Here is a 16,583-nt window from a genome sequence, read left to right as displayed (position 1 = left end):
TTCCTGAAATGGGCACTCTTTGAGCACTGTTCACCCTCAAATTGCATGTCAAAATCATCCACCTTATATTTGCTAGAAAATTACCACGAGATCCTTCAAGATATCTGCGAGTACTTATTTCTTACGTAATAATCAGAGGGCAAACAGCATGTCATTTTGCTTTAATTATCGGTGATAACACTGTCAGTAACCTGATGATTTTTCCTTAAACTGGGCACTTTTGATTAGTATCCTCTCAGCATAGTCAGCGGTGTCATTTATAGAAAAGTTAATTGGAGGTCTTTATCTTATTACCACGATAATGAAAACAGTCAGCTAAAGTTAACTGGGTAAAGCTATCCCGTTAAATTTAAGTCAGCCCTACAGCACAACCAGTCATTTGGATAAGTTTAACTGATTAGGGCTATTGGACTGAACTGAAGTCATGGTTTTGAGATGCTCAAAATGCTTTTTATTCTTCACTGAATACATTTTGCCCAGGCAACTTGAGAGCTGAACACAATTTATCCAGTCTATGCAGGTGGTGGTAAGGGGGGGAAAAGTATTGATTTTTTAAAACTAGTTAACTCTCCCCAAAAAGTCAACATTCAAACAGTCTGTCCATCTAACTCAGGGGTCTCAAAGTCCCTCCTTGAGGGCCGCAATCCAGTCGGGTTTTCAGGATTTCCCCAATGAATATGCATGAGATCTATGTGCATGCGCTGCTTTCAATGCATATTTCATTGGGGAAATCCTGAAAACCCGACTGGATTGCGGCCCTCAAGGAGGGACTTTGAGATCCCTGGCCTAGACCAGACATGGGCAACTCCGGTCCTTGAGGGCAGCAATCCAGTCGGGTTTTCAGGATTTCTCCAATGAATATACATGAGATCTATGTGCATGCACTGCTTTCAATGCATATTCATTGGGGAAATCCTGAAAACCCGACTGGATTGCGGCCCTCAAGGAGGGACTTTGAGATCCCTGGCCTAGACCAGACATGGGCAACTCTGGTCCTTGAGGGCAGCAATCCAGTCGGGTTTTCAGGATTTCTCCAATGAATATACATGAGATCTATGTGCATGCACTGCTTTCAATGCATATTCATTGGGGAAATCCTGGAAAAAAAAAAAAGGGGATGTTTATTTTATATTATAAGAGTATTTGAATGTCATTCAAGTGTGTTGAAAACAATGTCTTTTAATATGTATTTTCACTTGATGTAAGAAATTAAAAGGAATAAAGATTTTGAAAAAAAAAACAAAACCCAAAAAACACTGGTCTACATATTCAAATCACTTACAAAAAATTACACCCCCCAGACACCCATTTTTAACAATCCAAATGCTGTGGCAAAACTCCACATTCATTCCCAGGGCCAACAGGAATGTCTCTCTCAAAGGGGGATTAAATACCACGGACAGAGAGAAGTGCATCAAAAAATCATACTGACTTTCACAAGTCTCATGCTAAAGAGAGTGAAAAGAAATGAAAAAGGCCATCACAAAGTAACATTAGCAACTCCATGGAGACATCCCTAGTAGCTTAGATTCCAAAAATTGCCAGAATGAAGCAGTTGAGGTGACTGATTTGCAAAATAAAAAAAAATCAGAGAGGGGCCCAAGACAGCTTTAAAAAGTTCAAGAAAGTAGAAGACCGTCTAGTCTTAGAAGGCAAATGATTGAGAGGTTTACCGCCACATTTCTGAGAGAATCAGACAAATGGCCAGTGAGGATAGCTATTCACTCACCCATCATCCAAAAATGTCAAACGAAAAAAACTTTATGACAACCTAATAGCCTCCAAAGCAGCTAAACTGGACAGACATATCACCACTCTGTTATCTTCGACTACAAACTACAAAACCTTCAAGAGAGATATTAAAACCATACTCTTCAAAAAACACATAAAACCTATCCAGTACGACCAATCCCAACCCAACATCCAACACTCTCTGTACCCTTAATACTCTCTAATATTCTTATATTTACAAAACGTTATCTAAAACCCCATAATTCACCCTATTCTTATCTCCTAAAGACCTCTACTTCCCGTTGGTAACTCTTTACCCAACGTTTTATTACCTTAAAAATTTTATGTCATCGCTTATTCTATTCCTTCATATTTTGAATGTAATTCTTGTTTTAGTTTGGATGTAATCTGCCTTGAACCACAAAGTAATGGCGGAATAGAAATCACTAATGTAATGTAATGTAATGATAACTGTCGAAATGAAGGAAGCTGGGCTCAGGTGACAGCAGGGAGTGTCAAGATGTTTCCTTAGGTCCTCCATTATCCTTAGAATAGAGAAAAAAAATACCTGGAAAAGGAAGATCATGCACAGTAAGGAGGACTTGTCTAAATGTTAGAAGCAGGAGAGATGGAGATTATTAGCAGAATTATTACGAGGAAGAAAGAGCCCTGTAAATTTAAGATAATCACTACCACAAATGAGAAAGACAAGAAACAGGACACGGGATGCATAAATACTGCAAGTATCCTAACTAAGTATGCTGGTCTTGAAGGCTCCATTTCATTACCTAATTTTCTATATACTGTACACAGAAATCTGCATTTGCAGTGTGTTTCTTCATGTTGCTTCGCCTTCCTCTCAGCTGGCTTGGCGTTCCATCTGATTGTCGATTCTGACGACGCTGGTTATTCTTTTGCCTCCAGTTTGGCAACGGGTTCCTGATGAAGGGACTTTTTGTCTCCGAAACCTGGCCTGGTTGAACCTGATTTCCAGGATGCCCAGTGAATATATTCTCCTGTCTTGACCATGGATCAATTATTAAGCTAAGTCTGAGTTTATTACCTGCTGGAGTTGGCTGGGGGGAGGGTTCTCTTAGCGGGACTCCCGCTTGTTATAGCGCCTGTGTGATTTATAAAGTATTTATATCACCGTTTAAGTTATTCACTACGTCAGTTATTTTAAGCACACGTGAGGTGTCCAGTGCTGGTGTGCCGGCACGGGTTGGTTAATCTGTGCCTTCTATGTTAAGCGCTGGAGGTCTTCTCCTATCGCTGACCCTACACACTGAGGACACCCCGTTTCACACATTTAAATTATATATTGATTTATTCTTATTGGTGCTCAGGTGCTGTTATCAAGAGGGTTTACCCACCCTTTGAGAACTTATTTGACTCAAGCTGCTTTTTGGAGTTATCTTCTATCAGAAGCATTAGAGCAGGGGTGTCCAACCTGCGGCCCAGTGAAGTATTTTGTGCGGCCCCGGTCGAGGGCGATGCAGTGTTTTCCTCTGCTGCCCCCGGGTGTTTACCATCTTGCCGGCTCCCTCCTCTGTCTTGCTGCGGCGTTTGCGCGGCCCCAGGAACATTTTTTTTCGGACAATGCGGCCCAGGGAAGCCAAAAGGTTGGACACCCCTGCATTAGAGCATCCTAAAAATTTTCCATGACATTTCAGACACTTCCCTTCCCTCAGTACATCACAGTAGATTTACAGACCAAATCGCTGTCAACACAGCCCCGTTCTTCCCTCAGCAATCAGCCAACACTGCAGGACCTACCATGTCATTTTTGTTCTCCATAAATATACTGAGCTTCTTGAGGAAGGACACCACTAGGATAAGCAGCTCGAAGTTTTCTCGATCCAGGGCCTTCACTAGCATGTGCACAATGTTCTTGTTTCTCATCTTCAGTTCAGTTCGAGTATCTTCAGCAAGATTCAGTAGCAAATAAAGTGCAACTATCAGAGAAGAGAGACACAGGGGGGGGGGGGAGGTCAAAGGTGGCACGCATTCTCTAAATTTCTAATTAAAACCACAGTATTAAATGAGAAAATAAAGACCAAAGGCTCCTTTTGCTAAGGTGCGCTAGCGTTTTTAGAGCACGCACTAAATTACCGCGCGGTACGCTTCTAGAATAACGCCAGCTCAATGCTGGTATTAAGGTCTAGCGTACGTTATTCCGCGCGTTAAGGCCCTAATGCACCTTAGTAAAAGGAGCCTCAAGTGTAGAAAAAATTCAGCCCAGATGAAAGCCTTGGTAGAAATCTAAGAATAACTGAACACAAACTGCGATAAGGAAATTGGAGCACAGCTTGAGAAAGTAGTTATCTTATAACAAAAGCAATAAGACTGACAAATTACCAATTATTTAAGAAAAACAGGCAGAAAAAAAAGGGGGGAGGGGGAACTGTATATCAGATTAGTAGAGTTGTGCGGGGACAGAAATGCCACCCATCCCTGCCTGTCCCCGCCAGGATCCTCTCCGTCCCCACCCGTCCCCGCCAGGATCCTCTCCGTCCCCACCCGTCCCCGTCAGGATCCTCTCCGTCCCCACTCATCCCCGCAAGGAATTAGCTCCATCCCCGCCTGTCCCCATAAAAAGCAGCAATTACTTCTGACCGGATCATCAATTCCACAGTTTCTTTTGTGTTTGCGCTGCTGTTTTCCTTGTGGAATCTGTTTGGTGGAACCCTTTTTTTGTTTTCTGTTCAGGTAATTAACTTATAAACCTCCTCTTTTACTAAGGCTGACGTGTCCATTATATTATATGGACGAACCCTGCTTCCAAAGCCTTCCATCCCTGTGGGAGTCCCGTGGGCCAGAGGGGGGTCCTCGTGAGAGTCCCGTGGGCTGGAGGGGGGTCCTCATGGGAGTCCTGTGGGTTAGGGGGAATTCCTCCTCAGAATGCCACAAAGTACCTCGAAGTAATTGTTCCTGTTTCACAACCAGCCCCTGGTACTTCTTGTAGGTTTTCTCATACTCTTTTTTCAGCGTTTGATTCTCTAGGTCTTCGTCGAGTAAGCACAGTTAAGGAAACACCTGAAAACACAATGCTCACATTCTAAACATTTAATGGCAGCTGAGACAGTGGCGATTGCGCCCCTCCCCTGCTCCCGCCTGCTGCGCGCAACCCTCCCCCCCTACTCCTTTCCCCGATCCCATCTGCTGCGTGTGCACCCCTTCCCTTGCCCCGTACCTCTAGTTGAAGTCGTTGCTCGCAGCAGTCAACGACAAGCTCCTCACAACCCCGTCAGCTCTCCCTCCGATGGCACTTCCTATGCTCGACACCCGGAAGTGACGTCAGTGGGAGAGGCAACAGGGTCGCGAAGAGCATGTTGCTGACTACCGCGAACAACTTCTTCAGCTAGAGGTATGGGGGGGGCAGAAAAGGGGAGGAATGGGAAGAGGAGAGGAGGAGGGGTATCAAGCGCCTCCACCAACAGGTGCCTGGGGCAGACCGCTCTCCCCCCTTCCATCACTGAGCTGAGGATTCCTTCTCCCCACTGGATGGCACATTCTCATTGACACTGAATACAACTCCCTTCTACTCAAAAACACAATCCAAGGAAGAAGAGGATAAAGTGGAAATGAAAAGCAAAATTCCTGTCAGATTTAATACTTGAGCAAGAAAAAACATGTGTATACTTATCCCACACAATGTTCTATATATCTACCATTGTGTGGGATAAGTATGCACATGGTTTTTATGCCTATGACAAGATTCACCCCCAGAATATTTTCCCACATTTGTTTCACCCTAGCAGGTGTTTGTGTTGGGGGGGGGGGGCTCTGAGGCTTTTTCCTTTATACCCCTTCACATTGATTTGGCTTAGATGTTTTTGAAGCCTTCGCTCTGACAGGGATTTTGCTCTTCATTTCCACTTTATCCTCTTCTTCCTTGGAGTGTGTTTTTGAATAGAAAAGAGTTGTATTTAGTATGATATTGTCCTTCCACACTTGTGTTTGTTGATCTACAATCTCATTGACATCCATTAAGTTTGTTACAAACCAATTTTGTTGGGCCATTCCACGTCACGTGGTCTAGGCCTCCCCACGTGTCCATCTCAGAAGTGGAAATTTTTGCTGGAAGTACAATGGGACATGCAACGAATATGGGCAAAAGTCTTAGAGCAGGATCTCAACTTCTTCCAAAGTTAGGGGCCTCGTTATTGGGGACCACTTTTTTCATTCCATGGAAGATAGTGAAAAAACCATCAACTTTTATTTCAGGTTGTGGAAAAGATAGTTGCTCGGCCAAGCTAAAAGTCATATTTCTAGTACAACCTTTTGTGCTGAATCCAAATATACCACTCAGATCATTGGTGTATCACAGGGGGACCACAAAGTTGATGAAAATGTTGGTCATGGAATACACAGGCAAATACAGTATTCGACACAGCATAGCTCCTGAGCAGAAAGCACAATAGGGCTCAGATTTTAGGAACTGAAAGAGATTACAGTCAGTTATTGCCCTATATAGCTTATTGAGCTATAGCAGCTTCCAGGCAGGTGTCCTGACTGCCCTGTGATATGATAGCTTAGCAGATCCCTAAGCTATCGTATCATAGGGCAGTCAGAGACACCTGCCTGGAAGCCGCTATAGCTCAATAAGTAAAAACCCTGTGCTCCTCTTCCAGAGATTATGGGTTCAAATCCCAGCACATATTTTAATTGTGGCATTCTACCTTGCAGGTGCACCTTGATAATCTCAGGAGGTCACCATTGTGAAGCTGCAAACCTCCATTTGCAATGAAGTAGAAGCCATGCTAAGGTCTGTAACTGTTTTTTTCTGGTTTTAACCTTTTGCAAATGAAGTTATGTATGCAATCTATATATTTTTGTCATGTGCTTTCAAGAATGAGCTGATTGGAGCACTGTTTAGTCAGAAAAAAAGGGTAGCTTTTTAGCAAGAAAACTAAAGTATGTTTTTCAGGTGCTGTGCTTCAGTTAATGGATCTTTTCCTCTAATTAGCAAAAATAGAAGGTTTTGCATGCAATATATCCGTTTTGATGTGCCCCGTTTATGTGGTGCCTTATTAAATGTATTTTGAGCTTAATAAAGTAAAAATAAAAACCCAGAGAGCTATTTAGCAGATCGCATTAAGGACATCCAAACTGTGCCTAAGTTCCGGAAGAACGTCCAAAGAGTGCCTAAGTTCCGTCCATAGAACTCGGATCTATTTGAAGCCCAAAGCTCAAAAGTAGACCTGGTTTTCATTCGCCTACAATATAGGCATCATAGGGAAGCCCTAGGTCGCTTAGTGTTATGTAAATGAATCAAAGGACGCCCAAATTGAGTCATTGCCCAAATCACACCCACGCCTATTGAGTTAGGCACGAGTTTTAAACATGGGCATCCATGAAATTGTGGCTGCGTCTACAAAGTGGAGTCTAAGTGGATGCCTAAGTACCAATTATCGTTTGTTAAGACCCTTAATTGGCTCATTAACCACTTAGATTGGGCCTAAAGCATGCCTAACTTTAGGCATGACTTAGGCGCCCTTTATAGAAACGGGGCCTAAATGTCCATTTTGATGGGCCATTTACCAGACTATGTGAAAGCAGTGGATGCCGTTACCTGAGCTAGCATGACAAGCCCAAAAAGCTTAGCTGCACCATGCAATTTCACACCTCTAGCCCTTTTTTGCCACTAAATGTATACGCGTGTAAATAATGCATGCATTTGAGACCTAACTTCTGATTGGATTCCAGCCCTCGAGGACTGGAGTTGCCCACCCCTGGGCTAGACACAAGAGTAAGCTAAGGAAATACTTCTTTACATAAGGGTGGTGGATGTGTGGAGACCGACTGCTTCTGACCAAGAAAACATGAGATAAGCACACAGGATCTCTAAAGGAGAGGAAGGGAAAGTAGATGGTATGGATAAGTCTTTCTGGTCTTTATTTGCCATCATTTTCTATGGTCCTAAACACTCATTTTTCCCAGTAACTTCACAAAATATGGAAGCATTGTACAAAGTTTATTTCATACAAGCTCCACAGGCTGTTAAAGACTCTTATAACAGAGCCATGATTTTTCACACAGACTGTGTGTCCTTTGTAAGGGCTGTGGTATAATATGCAAATGCAGCTGTGTTTATGTAGTATTTCAAACTGGAAATATTCCTGTGGTAGCCTCCCTAAATTCATTTTGGCTTTTGCTCACTCTGCTGCTGGAAAACACTAGAAAGATCCACAGTGTTCTCAGAACCAGGAAAAGATGCAAAACAACACTGTCATTATGGCAAACCACAGTAGAGAGGTATTATGGGTTTTCTGCATTTGTACAGTGGGAAGACTGCACTGGGAACCAGTTAGAAAATTTCAAGTGATGGTGACAGCCAAAAACAATTTCAGCCCAAAATATTTTTAATTTTCTGAAAAAAAAACCTAGCTTTGACCATCAATGTCCCTTAAGAAATTAAAACGTAAGGAAGTTCTTCTACACCCAGAGTGGTAGAAAGCTGGAACGCTCTTCCGGAGGCTGTTATAGGGGAAAACACCCACCAGGGATTCAAGACAAAGTTAGACAAGTTCCTGCTGAACAAGAACGTGCGCTATTAAGGCTAGTCTCAGTTAGGGTGCTGGTCTTAGACCAGAGGGCCGCCATGTGAGCGGACTGCTGGGCATGGTGGACCACTGGTCTGACCCAGCAGCGGCAATTCTTATGTTCTTAAAAGAAACTGCATTTTCTTTCAGTATTCAGTGCTCGATCATTTCTTGGGGAGGAACTGGATTAGCCTAGAAGTTAGTGCAGCAGCCTGAGAACCTGGGGAACTGGGTTCGATGCCCACTGGAGCTCCTTGCAACTGGGCAAGTCACTTATAATATGTAAACTGCTTTGACTGCAATAATTTGAGGTTGAGGGGTGGTAGATTCAAGAGCAATGTTAGGAAATTCTTCTTTACGGAGAGGGTGGTGGATGCCTGAATTGCGCGCTCCCGAGAGAGGTGGTGGAGAGGAAAACGGTGACGGAGTTCAAAAAAGCGTGGGATGAACACAAAGGATCTAGAATCAGAATATAATAATAAATATTGAAGAACTAAGGCCAGTACTAGGCAGACTTGCACGGTCTGTGTCTGTATATGGCCATTTGGGGGGAGGATGGGCTGGGGAGGGCTTCAATGGCTGGGAGGATGTAGATGGACCGGAGTGAGCTTTGATGGAGATTTCAGTAGTTGGAACCTAAAAACAGTAACCGGGCAGAGCTTTGGATTATTGCCCAGAAATAGCTAAGAAGAAGAAAAAAAAAAAAAAAACCCAACAAATTTTTAGATTGAATCAGGTTGGGCAGACTAGATGGACCATTCGGGTCTTTATCTGCCGTCATCTACTATGTTACTATGCAACCACAGAAAAGCTGGATTTAACGGAAATTAGCAGCAGCATAGGTAAAATGTACAATATTCATCTGGTACTGTAAACACTCAAATATAAACCTAGATTTTTGGGCCAAAATAATGGCCAAAAAATGTTTATGTTTATTAAAATCTTTATATGCCGCATATACAGCCAGAAAAGGATCAAAGCAATTTACAATATAATTCAAATCAAAACTATAAAAACAACTCCATTTAAATAGAAAAGAAGAGAAGAGAAAAGTAACATTCCTAATACATAATATTATATAACAATCTAAATTAATAAAATTAAATGAAAAATATAAGAATATATAAATGGAGACTGAGGTCCCAAATTCACAACCCATCAGTTCAAAAAGGCCAGTTAAAAAATAATTTTAAAATTTTGGAAAGATTCGTCCTCTCTCAATTCTACAGGCAAACTATTCCATAAAACTGGAACTTGATAAAAAAAATGCACAATTTCTGGTTGAGGTAAGATGAGCCGACTCTGTTATCATTCAATGATCTTAATAATTGCCTAGGTGAATAGAATAAAGCCAAGGGGTCCTTTCACTACGGCGCGATAGCCATTTAAGCGCGTGCTAACGCGTTCGTAGAATATAATGGACGCGTTAGTGTTTAGTGCGCTAAAACGACTAGCATGCCTTAGTAAAAGGAGCCCTAAGTTAGAAAGATATAACGGTTGTAACTCAAAAAATGCTCTATGTGCCCACCTCAAAATCTTAAATTTAATCCTAAATTCCATTGGTAACCAGTGGAATTTCAAATACAAAGGAGTCACATGATCACTAAACTAAGCCTTAAGTTTATATACCGCATCTTCTTCACGGAACTGGAGCTCGGCACGGTTTACAAAGCTTAAACATATAAGAAGAGAAAGGAGAGAGATTTACAGGAGCATATAAATAGAGGGAATAAAAGCAGGGACGTCCCGATGGATATTCCGGCCGGGCACTGTGAAACCCAGGGGTTTAAATACATCGGTGGAATGGAACTCCTTCTTTTAGTCTTAATAGTTTCCTCCTTGTTTCTTAAGCATAAACAGCATTATCAAAAAGCAAGAATTAAAACTTCGTTCCCATTAATGAATAGACAGGCCTGCGCTGTTAGCTCTAGCATCAGCTGTAGACAGGATTTAAAGCGCATGCGTGGCGTTGTGCGGTTGCAAACGCCATTTCTTCAACTTTCAAGAAAGGCTTTAACGGCTCTGTAAGCACCCGTGGGCTTTTAGTTTGTCTTTTAAATAGATATGTTAGAATTCTGATAGCATGCTTTTATATTTCAGTGAAACAATCGGACCCCTGAAGAAGCCCCTAGTCGGGTGGAACGGGGTCCGTTGGGACATAATCAGCAGCAGAACAGAATACCGGCTGCAACAACCTAAGCTAAGTGCCGGTTTTTCTGTCTTTTCTTAATGCATTTTTATTTCATTGCATTAAGTTTTACTTGCATATAAAATCTTAAAACATTTTGATGAACTCTCTCAAAGCTCAATGAAAGATACCTTCTGTCCTGCTTAGTTGGCTTACAGACAATGATCTAGCTAACGCAGGCGTCTGAGAGCTTAAGAGGTTCATGCATCTCTATTTCGATGGCAATTTCCATATATTAGAGAAAAGCCAGGTTTTCAGTGGTTTGCGAAATAATTGGAGGGAGCCCAGGTTCACGAATATGTGCACGGCCTAAAAATCGAATCAGTATTTTGTACTGTTTGTAAGCACTTTAATTGCCCTTCTGTTATTGCTACATAGACTAAATTACCATCATTTTGGATAGTACAAAAGCATGCATTAAGGTATGTAAAGATTTCTCATCCAGAAAAATCTCAAATAGCTCTAAACTGTCTTAATGCCCCAAATCCTTTAGCAACTAAGGACGAGACCTATTCTTCAAAATTCAAATGACCACCTGAGCTTCCGCTCACAAAGAAGCCACACTTCTAGTTGAATGTGCCCTTACAGAGAGTGGTGACTGTTTTCCACAGGCAATATGTGCTGACTAAACGACCCTACAGATCCATCTGGAGACTGTGGCCTTGGAATCCAGTGCGCCTTGTCTAGCCTGACCAGTGAACACAAAAAGATGGTTAGATAGCCTGAACTCATTGATGACCTCAAGATATCAGAAGATTATGCTTCTCAGATACAACTTTTTCAGAATCAGGTCCTTCTTCTTAGAACCTGTGGACTGGAAGGCCGGCAATCTGACTTCTTGATTGACATAGAAAGCCAAAACAACCTTCAGCAAAAAGGATGGAACAGTGCGCAAAGAAACTTCGGTCTCTGTGAACTTGAGGAAAGGCTCTCTGCAAGAAAGAGTCTGTAGCTCCAAGACTTTTCTCGTTGAGGTAACAGCAACAAGTAAAAACAACAGATCCATCAAGGACACATCCTGCAGAAGCTTGTATGGAGCTTGACTGAGGCTTTGCAAAAACACATTAAGGTTCCATGATGGAAACGTTTTACCGCGGAGGGGGGGGGGCCTGAGCCGTAATGCCTCCTTTAAGAATCTGGCTATATCCAGATGAGACGCCAACGAAGGTTTACTCTCTCGAGCCCTGAAACAAGAGAGTCCTGCCACTTGGACTCTGAGGGATGCCACTGTAAGACCCTTGTTAAGGCCAGCCTTGAGGAAAGCTAACACCACCAAGAATGTGGCAGAGAATGGATCCTCATTCTCCTTAATGCACCAGAGCTGAAATGTTTCCCATGGCTTAGTGTAAACAGAGCCCGTCGTAGGCTTTTTGGCTCCGAGCAGAGTAGCAATGACTAACTTTGAGTATCACTTGCACACTCAAGAGCCATGTCATAAGAGCAAAGTGATTTGGATCTTCTATGACCACTGGTCCCTGAGAAAGAAGTTCCAGCTGTACTCGCTGTCTGAGACTTGTGCCCCTCTGAAGACACACTAGGTCAGCATACCACGGTCTGTGTGCCCAATCTGGAGCCACGAATTTGACTGTTCCCCGATGGCTTGCAATCTTGTGGAGTATACGGTCCATCATGGGCCACAGAGGAAACATGTACAAGAGCTCGCTTTTTAGCCACAGCTGGACCAGAGCATCCAGCCCTGTGCTTCTGGGCTCGGATCTTCAACTGAAGAATCGGTCTGCTTTCTTGTTTCTCACAGTCACCATCAGATCAAACGTTGGGTGACAACAGTGAACAACAATGGTTTGGAAGGCTGCTGCAAACAGCATCCATTCTCCTGGATCCAGCGACTATCTGCTGAAGAAATCAGCTTGGACATTGTCCACTCCCATTATGCATGCATCACTGAGAGAGCCTGAAGATGAAGCGAGCCTCTAGAGTCAGCTGCACATTCTTGGTGTCTCCCTAGCAAATGACATATGCCACTTGAACTGCATGTTCTTTCAGACTTTTCTTCAACCTCTGCAATGTCAATTGAATGGCTCGAAGTTCCAATCTGTTAATTGACCACTTCTTTTAGACCGACCAATGCCCCTGAATTGTATGTCCGTTGCAGTAAGGCCCCCCAGCAGAACAGGCTGGCATCTGTTGTCACAATTACCCAAGAGGCTATTCCGAGGAGCATGCCCCTTGATAATAGCTGAACCTGCAAGCCCATCTTGTGTAGATGGGCAGCTAACACCACCATCATTTTGGTAAATGTGCGAGGTGCTGTTGCCAGCCCAAAGGGAACATAAGAATTGCCGCTGCTGGGTCAGATCAGTGGTTCATCGTGCCTAGCAGTCTGCTAACGTGGCGGCCCTTAGGGTGCCCTGAGAATAGCCTTTCCTGCGTACGTTCTGGTTCAGCAGGAACTTGTCTAACTTTATCTTGAATCCATGGAGGGTGTTTTCCCCTATAACAGCCTCCGGAAGAGCGTTCCAGTTTTCTACCACCTCTGGGTGAAGAAGAACTTCCTTACGTTTGTACGGAATCTATCCCCTTTCAACTTTAGATCTAAGAACTGGTAATGGTTTTCCAGGACAAGAAATCTCAGGAACTTTGTGTTCCAGACAGGCCAGAAATTCCCCCAGCACCACAGCCACTATGACTGTTCGTACTGTCTCCAGGCGAAAGTGTGGAACTTTCAGAGCTGCACTGACAGGTGTAAGATCTAGAATGCGTTTCCAATCATCTGAGTCTTTCTTGAGTGCAACAAATTATATGGAGCATGAATCTTCAGCGACACAAACTGGCGAATATATACCAGTCTCTGAACTGTAGCTGCAACCTTGCTTGCTTTCTCTGGTTGTCCTGCCGAGGGGGGTTCCACAAACCAATCCATTAAGGGCTGGGTGAATTCAAGCTTGTATCCACTCTGAATGATTTCCAACACCCAATGGTCTGACGAGATCTGCGCCCTATCTTAAGGGGAACTACTCTGGGCCTGGCATCATTGTGCTTTCTTGGAGATTGCATCGAAACAAGAACTGAAGACCTGGCTCTGCCTGGGCCCCAAGAATGTCTGTCTCATTCCAGGAAGGATATCTGAAAGGAGGCTCCTCCTGAGTATTGCCAAAAGCATCTGCAGCCACAAAAATTAGACCGCCCAGAGCCTCTAGAGGTTCTTGGTCTGCTGCCAGATACAGATTTCAGCCATGATCTGCTATGAGATCATCTAGTCCCTTTCCTAACAATATTTGTCTTTTGAAAGGAAGGTAGGTAGCCTTGGAGATGGAATCTCCAACCCACTGCCTGATCCAGAGCATTCTGCGGGCTGAGATCGAATAAGCTGAAACTTTGTTCATGACTCTGATGATGTTGTAGAGAGCATCGGTATGTAATCTACCCCAGCTAATAGAAGTTGGAGTAAGGGCTCACTCTCCACTATCTCAGACCTCCACATCCTAGTATAACAGGTGTGTGTCACAAAGGAAGCTGCTGCAGTTGCTTTGATTCCCAAAATCAGTGCTTCCCTTACTCGGTAGGGATGTGCATTTGGTTACCTGCGCTAACAAGGAATCTAGCTTGGACTGAGCGAACAGCTGCCAACATTCATGTGTCTTCGGATACAGTCAAGCATCTCAAAGCTCCGTGACTAGTACACTTATATCAGGATGCCAGGGAAATGAAGAAGGCTGGGCTCTCACTCTGCTCATTATAAAGCAGGGAGTAGAGAGGACCTGCTGGGAGTCCAAGTTTAACCTTGCAAAGAGCCAGCAATAAACTCTAACAGAGTCGAGGATCTGAACAGCTGGCGGACCATGGGATCATCACCTTGATTGAGGCCATCACTGTATCTTGTACAGTTGGACACTGACCACTCCCCTGCATCTCCCGAAAGGGAGGGCTCGCTCTATGACAGTAAAGGCATATATTAGGCTTTATCAAGGAAATCCCCCTATAAATAAATAAATTTTATATTATAAACAATCTTACTCATATCCTCAGCACATCTTAATATGTTAAACAGATACCTTTAACTCAGCAGATACATGTTCTTCCGTGTCAGGCAACTTAGACCCGAAGCCTAATATAGGCGAAACATAGTTCTATGTCGAAGTGACCCCCTTCCGCGTAGACTAAGATGAGTACAATTTACCTCTAAAAGTATTTATTCTACTCTAAATTATTCTTAATAAAAACTATATTTAAAGTATATTTATTAAGTGAGACCGATGTCGATTTGGGTGCTGATATGCTGTATGTAAAAAAAGTTTAATATGCATACTGGCTGCACCACTGAGGGCTGAGAGTGAATTATCCTAAGGCCTTCTGTGTGATTGTGCACAGTTTTAATGTGGTCATTCTCTGCAAAACATCACAAATAACTGGGCACCCACATTTACGCACTCCATGTGTGCATTACTGTACAGAATGAGAGAACTTAGCCACTCCACTGGCAATTTTGCTCATAAGCACTTTGCTATAACAGCAAGCATTAAGCGCCATAGCATGAAAAGCTGCAGGTACAAAATTGGGTATGACAGGAAGCTCCCGGGGCAGGTAGCCCAAACGGGAGGGATCAAGTTTTAGTAGCCCTGCAGCAGAAGCTACCAGACATACAAGAACCCTCGAGTTCAGCCTCCAGAGGGATTGTACAAGAAGTGAGAGTTACACATATGACTGCCACATTTACGCAAACAAAGTTACGCTGGACCTATGGTTGGTTTAACTTTGGACATATAAACGTAAGGTACGCTAGTATGGGTTCAATTATTATTCTATAATCGAATCTGAGTGCTCAGATGCCACCAAAGAATAAGCTTTCACTGCATGGCTTTGGAGGCCTAAATGGAGGGACCCACTTAAAGAGTTTGGTGGAGGATGGGCTGGGGAGGGCTTCAATGGCTGGGAGGGTGTAGATGGGCAGAGATTTCGGCAGTTGGAACCCAAGCACAGTACCGGGTAAAGCTTTGGATTCTTGCCCAGAAATAGCTAACAAGAAAAAAAAAAAAAAAAAAATTAAATTGAATCAGGTTGGGCAGACTGGATGGACCATTCGGGTCTTTATCTGCCGTCATCTACTATGTTACTATGTAACTGCCCATTAAATGGCCAATACACCGAAGAGCATAAAACCTAATATTCTATGGCAGATTAACACATTGATTAACACTACCGCCTGTAATGCAAGACCTGATGTGGACCGCCTCATTCCTTTATTCTCCCACCTCACCCACTCAAAGTCAATTCTTGGCCCTGCCATCAGCACCTCACCAGACTGAAAGGTCTGCCCCCCCCCCCCCCCCACTGCCTTGTTCCCCTCCCTCTCTACAGATCAGGAGATCTTGTCTACAGCTTAGTAACAAGCGAAGAGTGCACAAAATCGCTAGTGCCCTCCTGCTCTACTAGACATATTCACGTGGGCTTGTGCCAGAGTCTTCTTTGGCATCATAAACTGCTACTGAGCTCTGTACAGGGCAGGATTAAGGCTTACGCAAACTAGGCACATGCCTAGGGCCCAAATGTTTAGGAGGGGCTCTCTCAAATGTGCTAATTTAATGGCCGCCAAGACAGATTTTTGCTTTGGTCAACCAGTTGTGGCAGAAAGAAGAGCCAAGGGACAGAATGGGGTGGAGGAGGAGGAGAAGGGGGAACCATTGTTATCCACAAGGTATATCTGTTCGTTTCACTACCTGTTCATTGACTTCCAGTCAGCAAGAGTCAGGAAACGGCTAACTGCTAGCTAACCTGCTGTTTCCTCTTCTGTCAGTTTTCCTTTACAATGAGAACCACAAGGGGCCCATTTTATGAGAATTTGATTGTATTTGTATTAACAAAGGGTTAATCCTTCCCTGGCTGTACTGTATATGGCACAAGCAAGTTGACAAAGAAAGGGTTTAGACCAGGGGTGTCCAACCTTTTGGCTTCACTGGGCCGCATTGGCTGAAAAAAAATGTTTCTGGGGCCGCACAAACGTTCAAACGCTGCAGCAAGACACAGGAGGGAGCCGGCAAGATGGTAAATACCCGGGGGCAGCAGAGGAAAACACTGCATCGCCCTTGACCGGGGCCACACAAAATACTTCACGGGGCCGCAGGTTGGACACCCCTGGTTTAGACTGTCTACAGAGACTATTT

At 43.6% G+C, this 16,583-nt stretch overlaps 1 protein-coding gene across 1 annotated transcript in view; it reads right to left on the bottom strand.

The window, feature by feature from the left end:
* Positions 1-16,583, bottom strand: part of KIFAP3 (kinesin associated protein 3) — a 151,070-nt gene that overhangs the window by 101,607 nt on the left and 32,880 nt on the right. Inside the window, exons 8-9 of the mRNA XM_033961530.1 lie at positions 4,647-4,745; positions 3,508-3,686 (exon numbers count right to left, since the gene is read on the bottom strand). Coding sequence (XP_033817421.1) covers positions 3,508-3,686; positions 4,647-4,745 — 278 coding nt within the window. The remainder of the gene's footprint in view (positions 1-3,507; positions 3,687-4,646; positions 4,746-16,583) is intronic.

The sequence above is a fragment of the Geotrypetes seraphini genome, chromosome 10 (genome assembly GCF_902459505.1).
Source record: "Geotrypetes seraphini chromosome 10, aGeoSer1.1, whole genome shotgun sequence".
Taxonomy (NCBI): Eukaryota; Metazoa; Chordata; class Amphibia; order Gymnophiona; family Dermophiidae; genus Geotrypetes; species Geotrypetes seraphini.
This window is presented reverse-complemented; position numbering and strand designations above follow the sequence as displayed.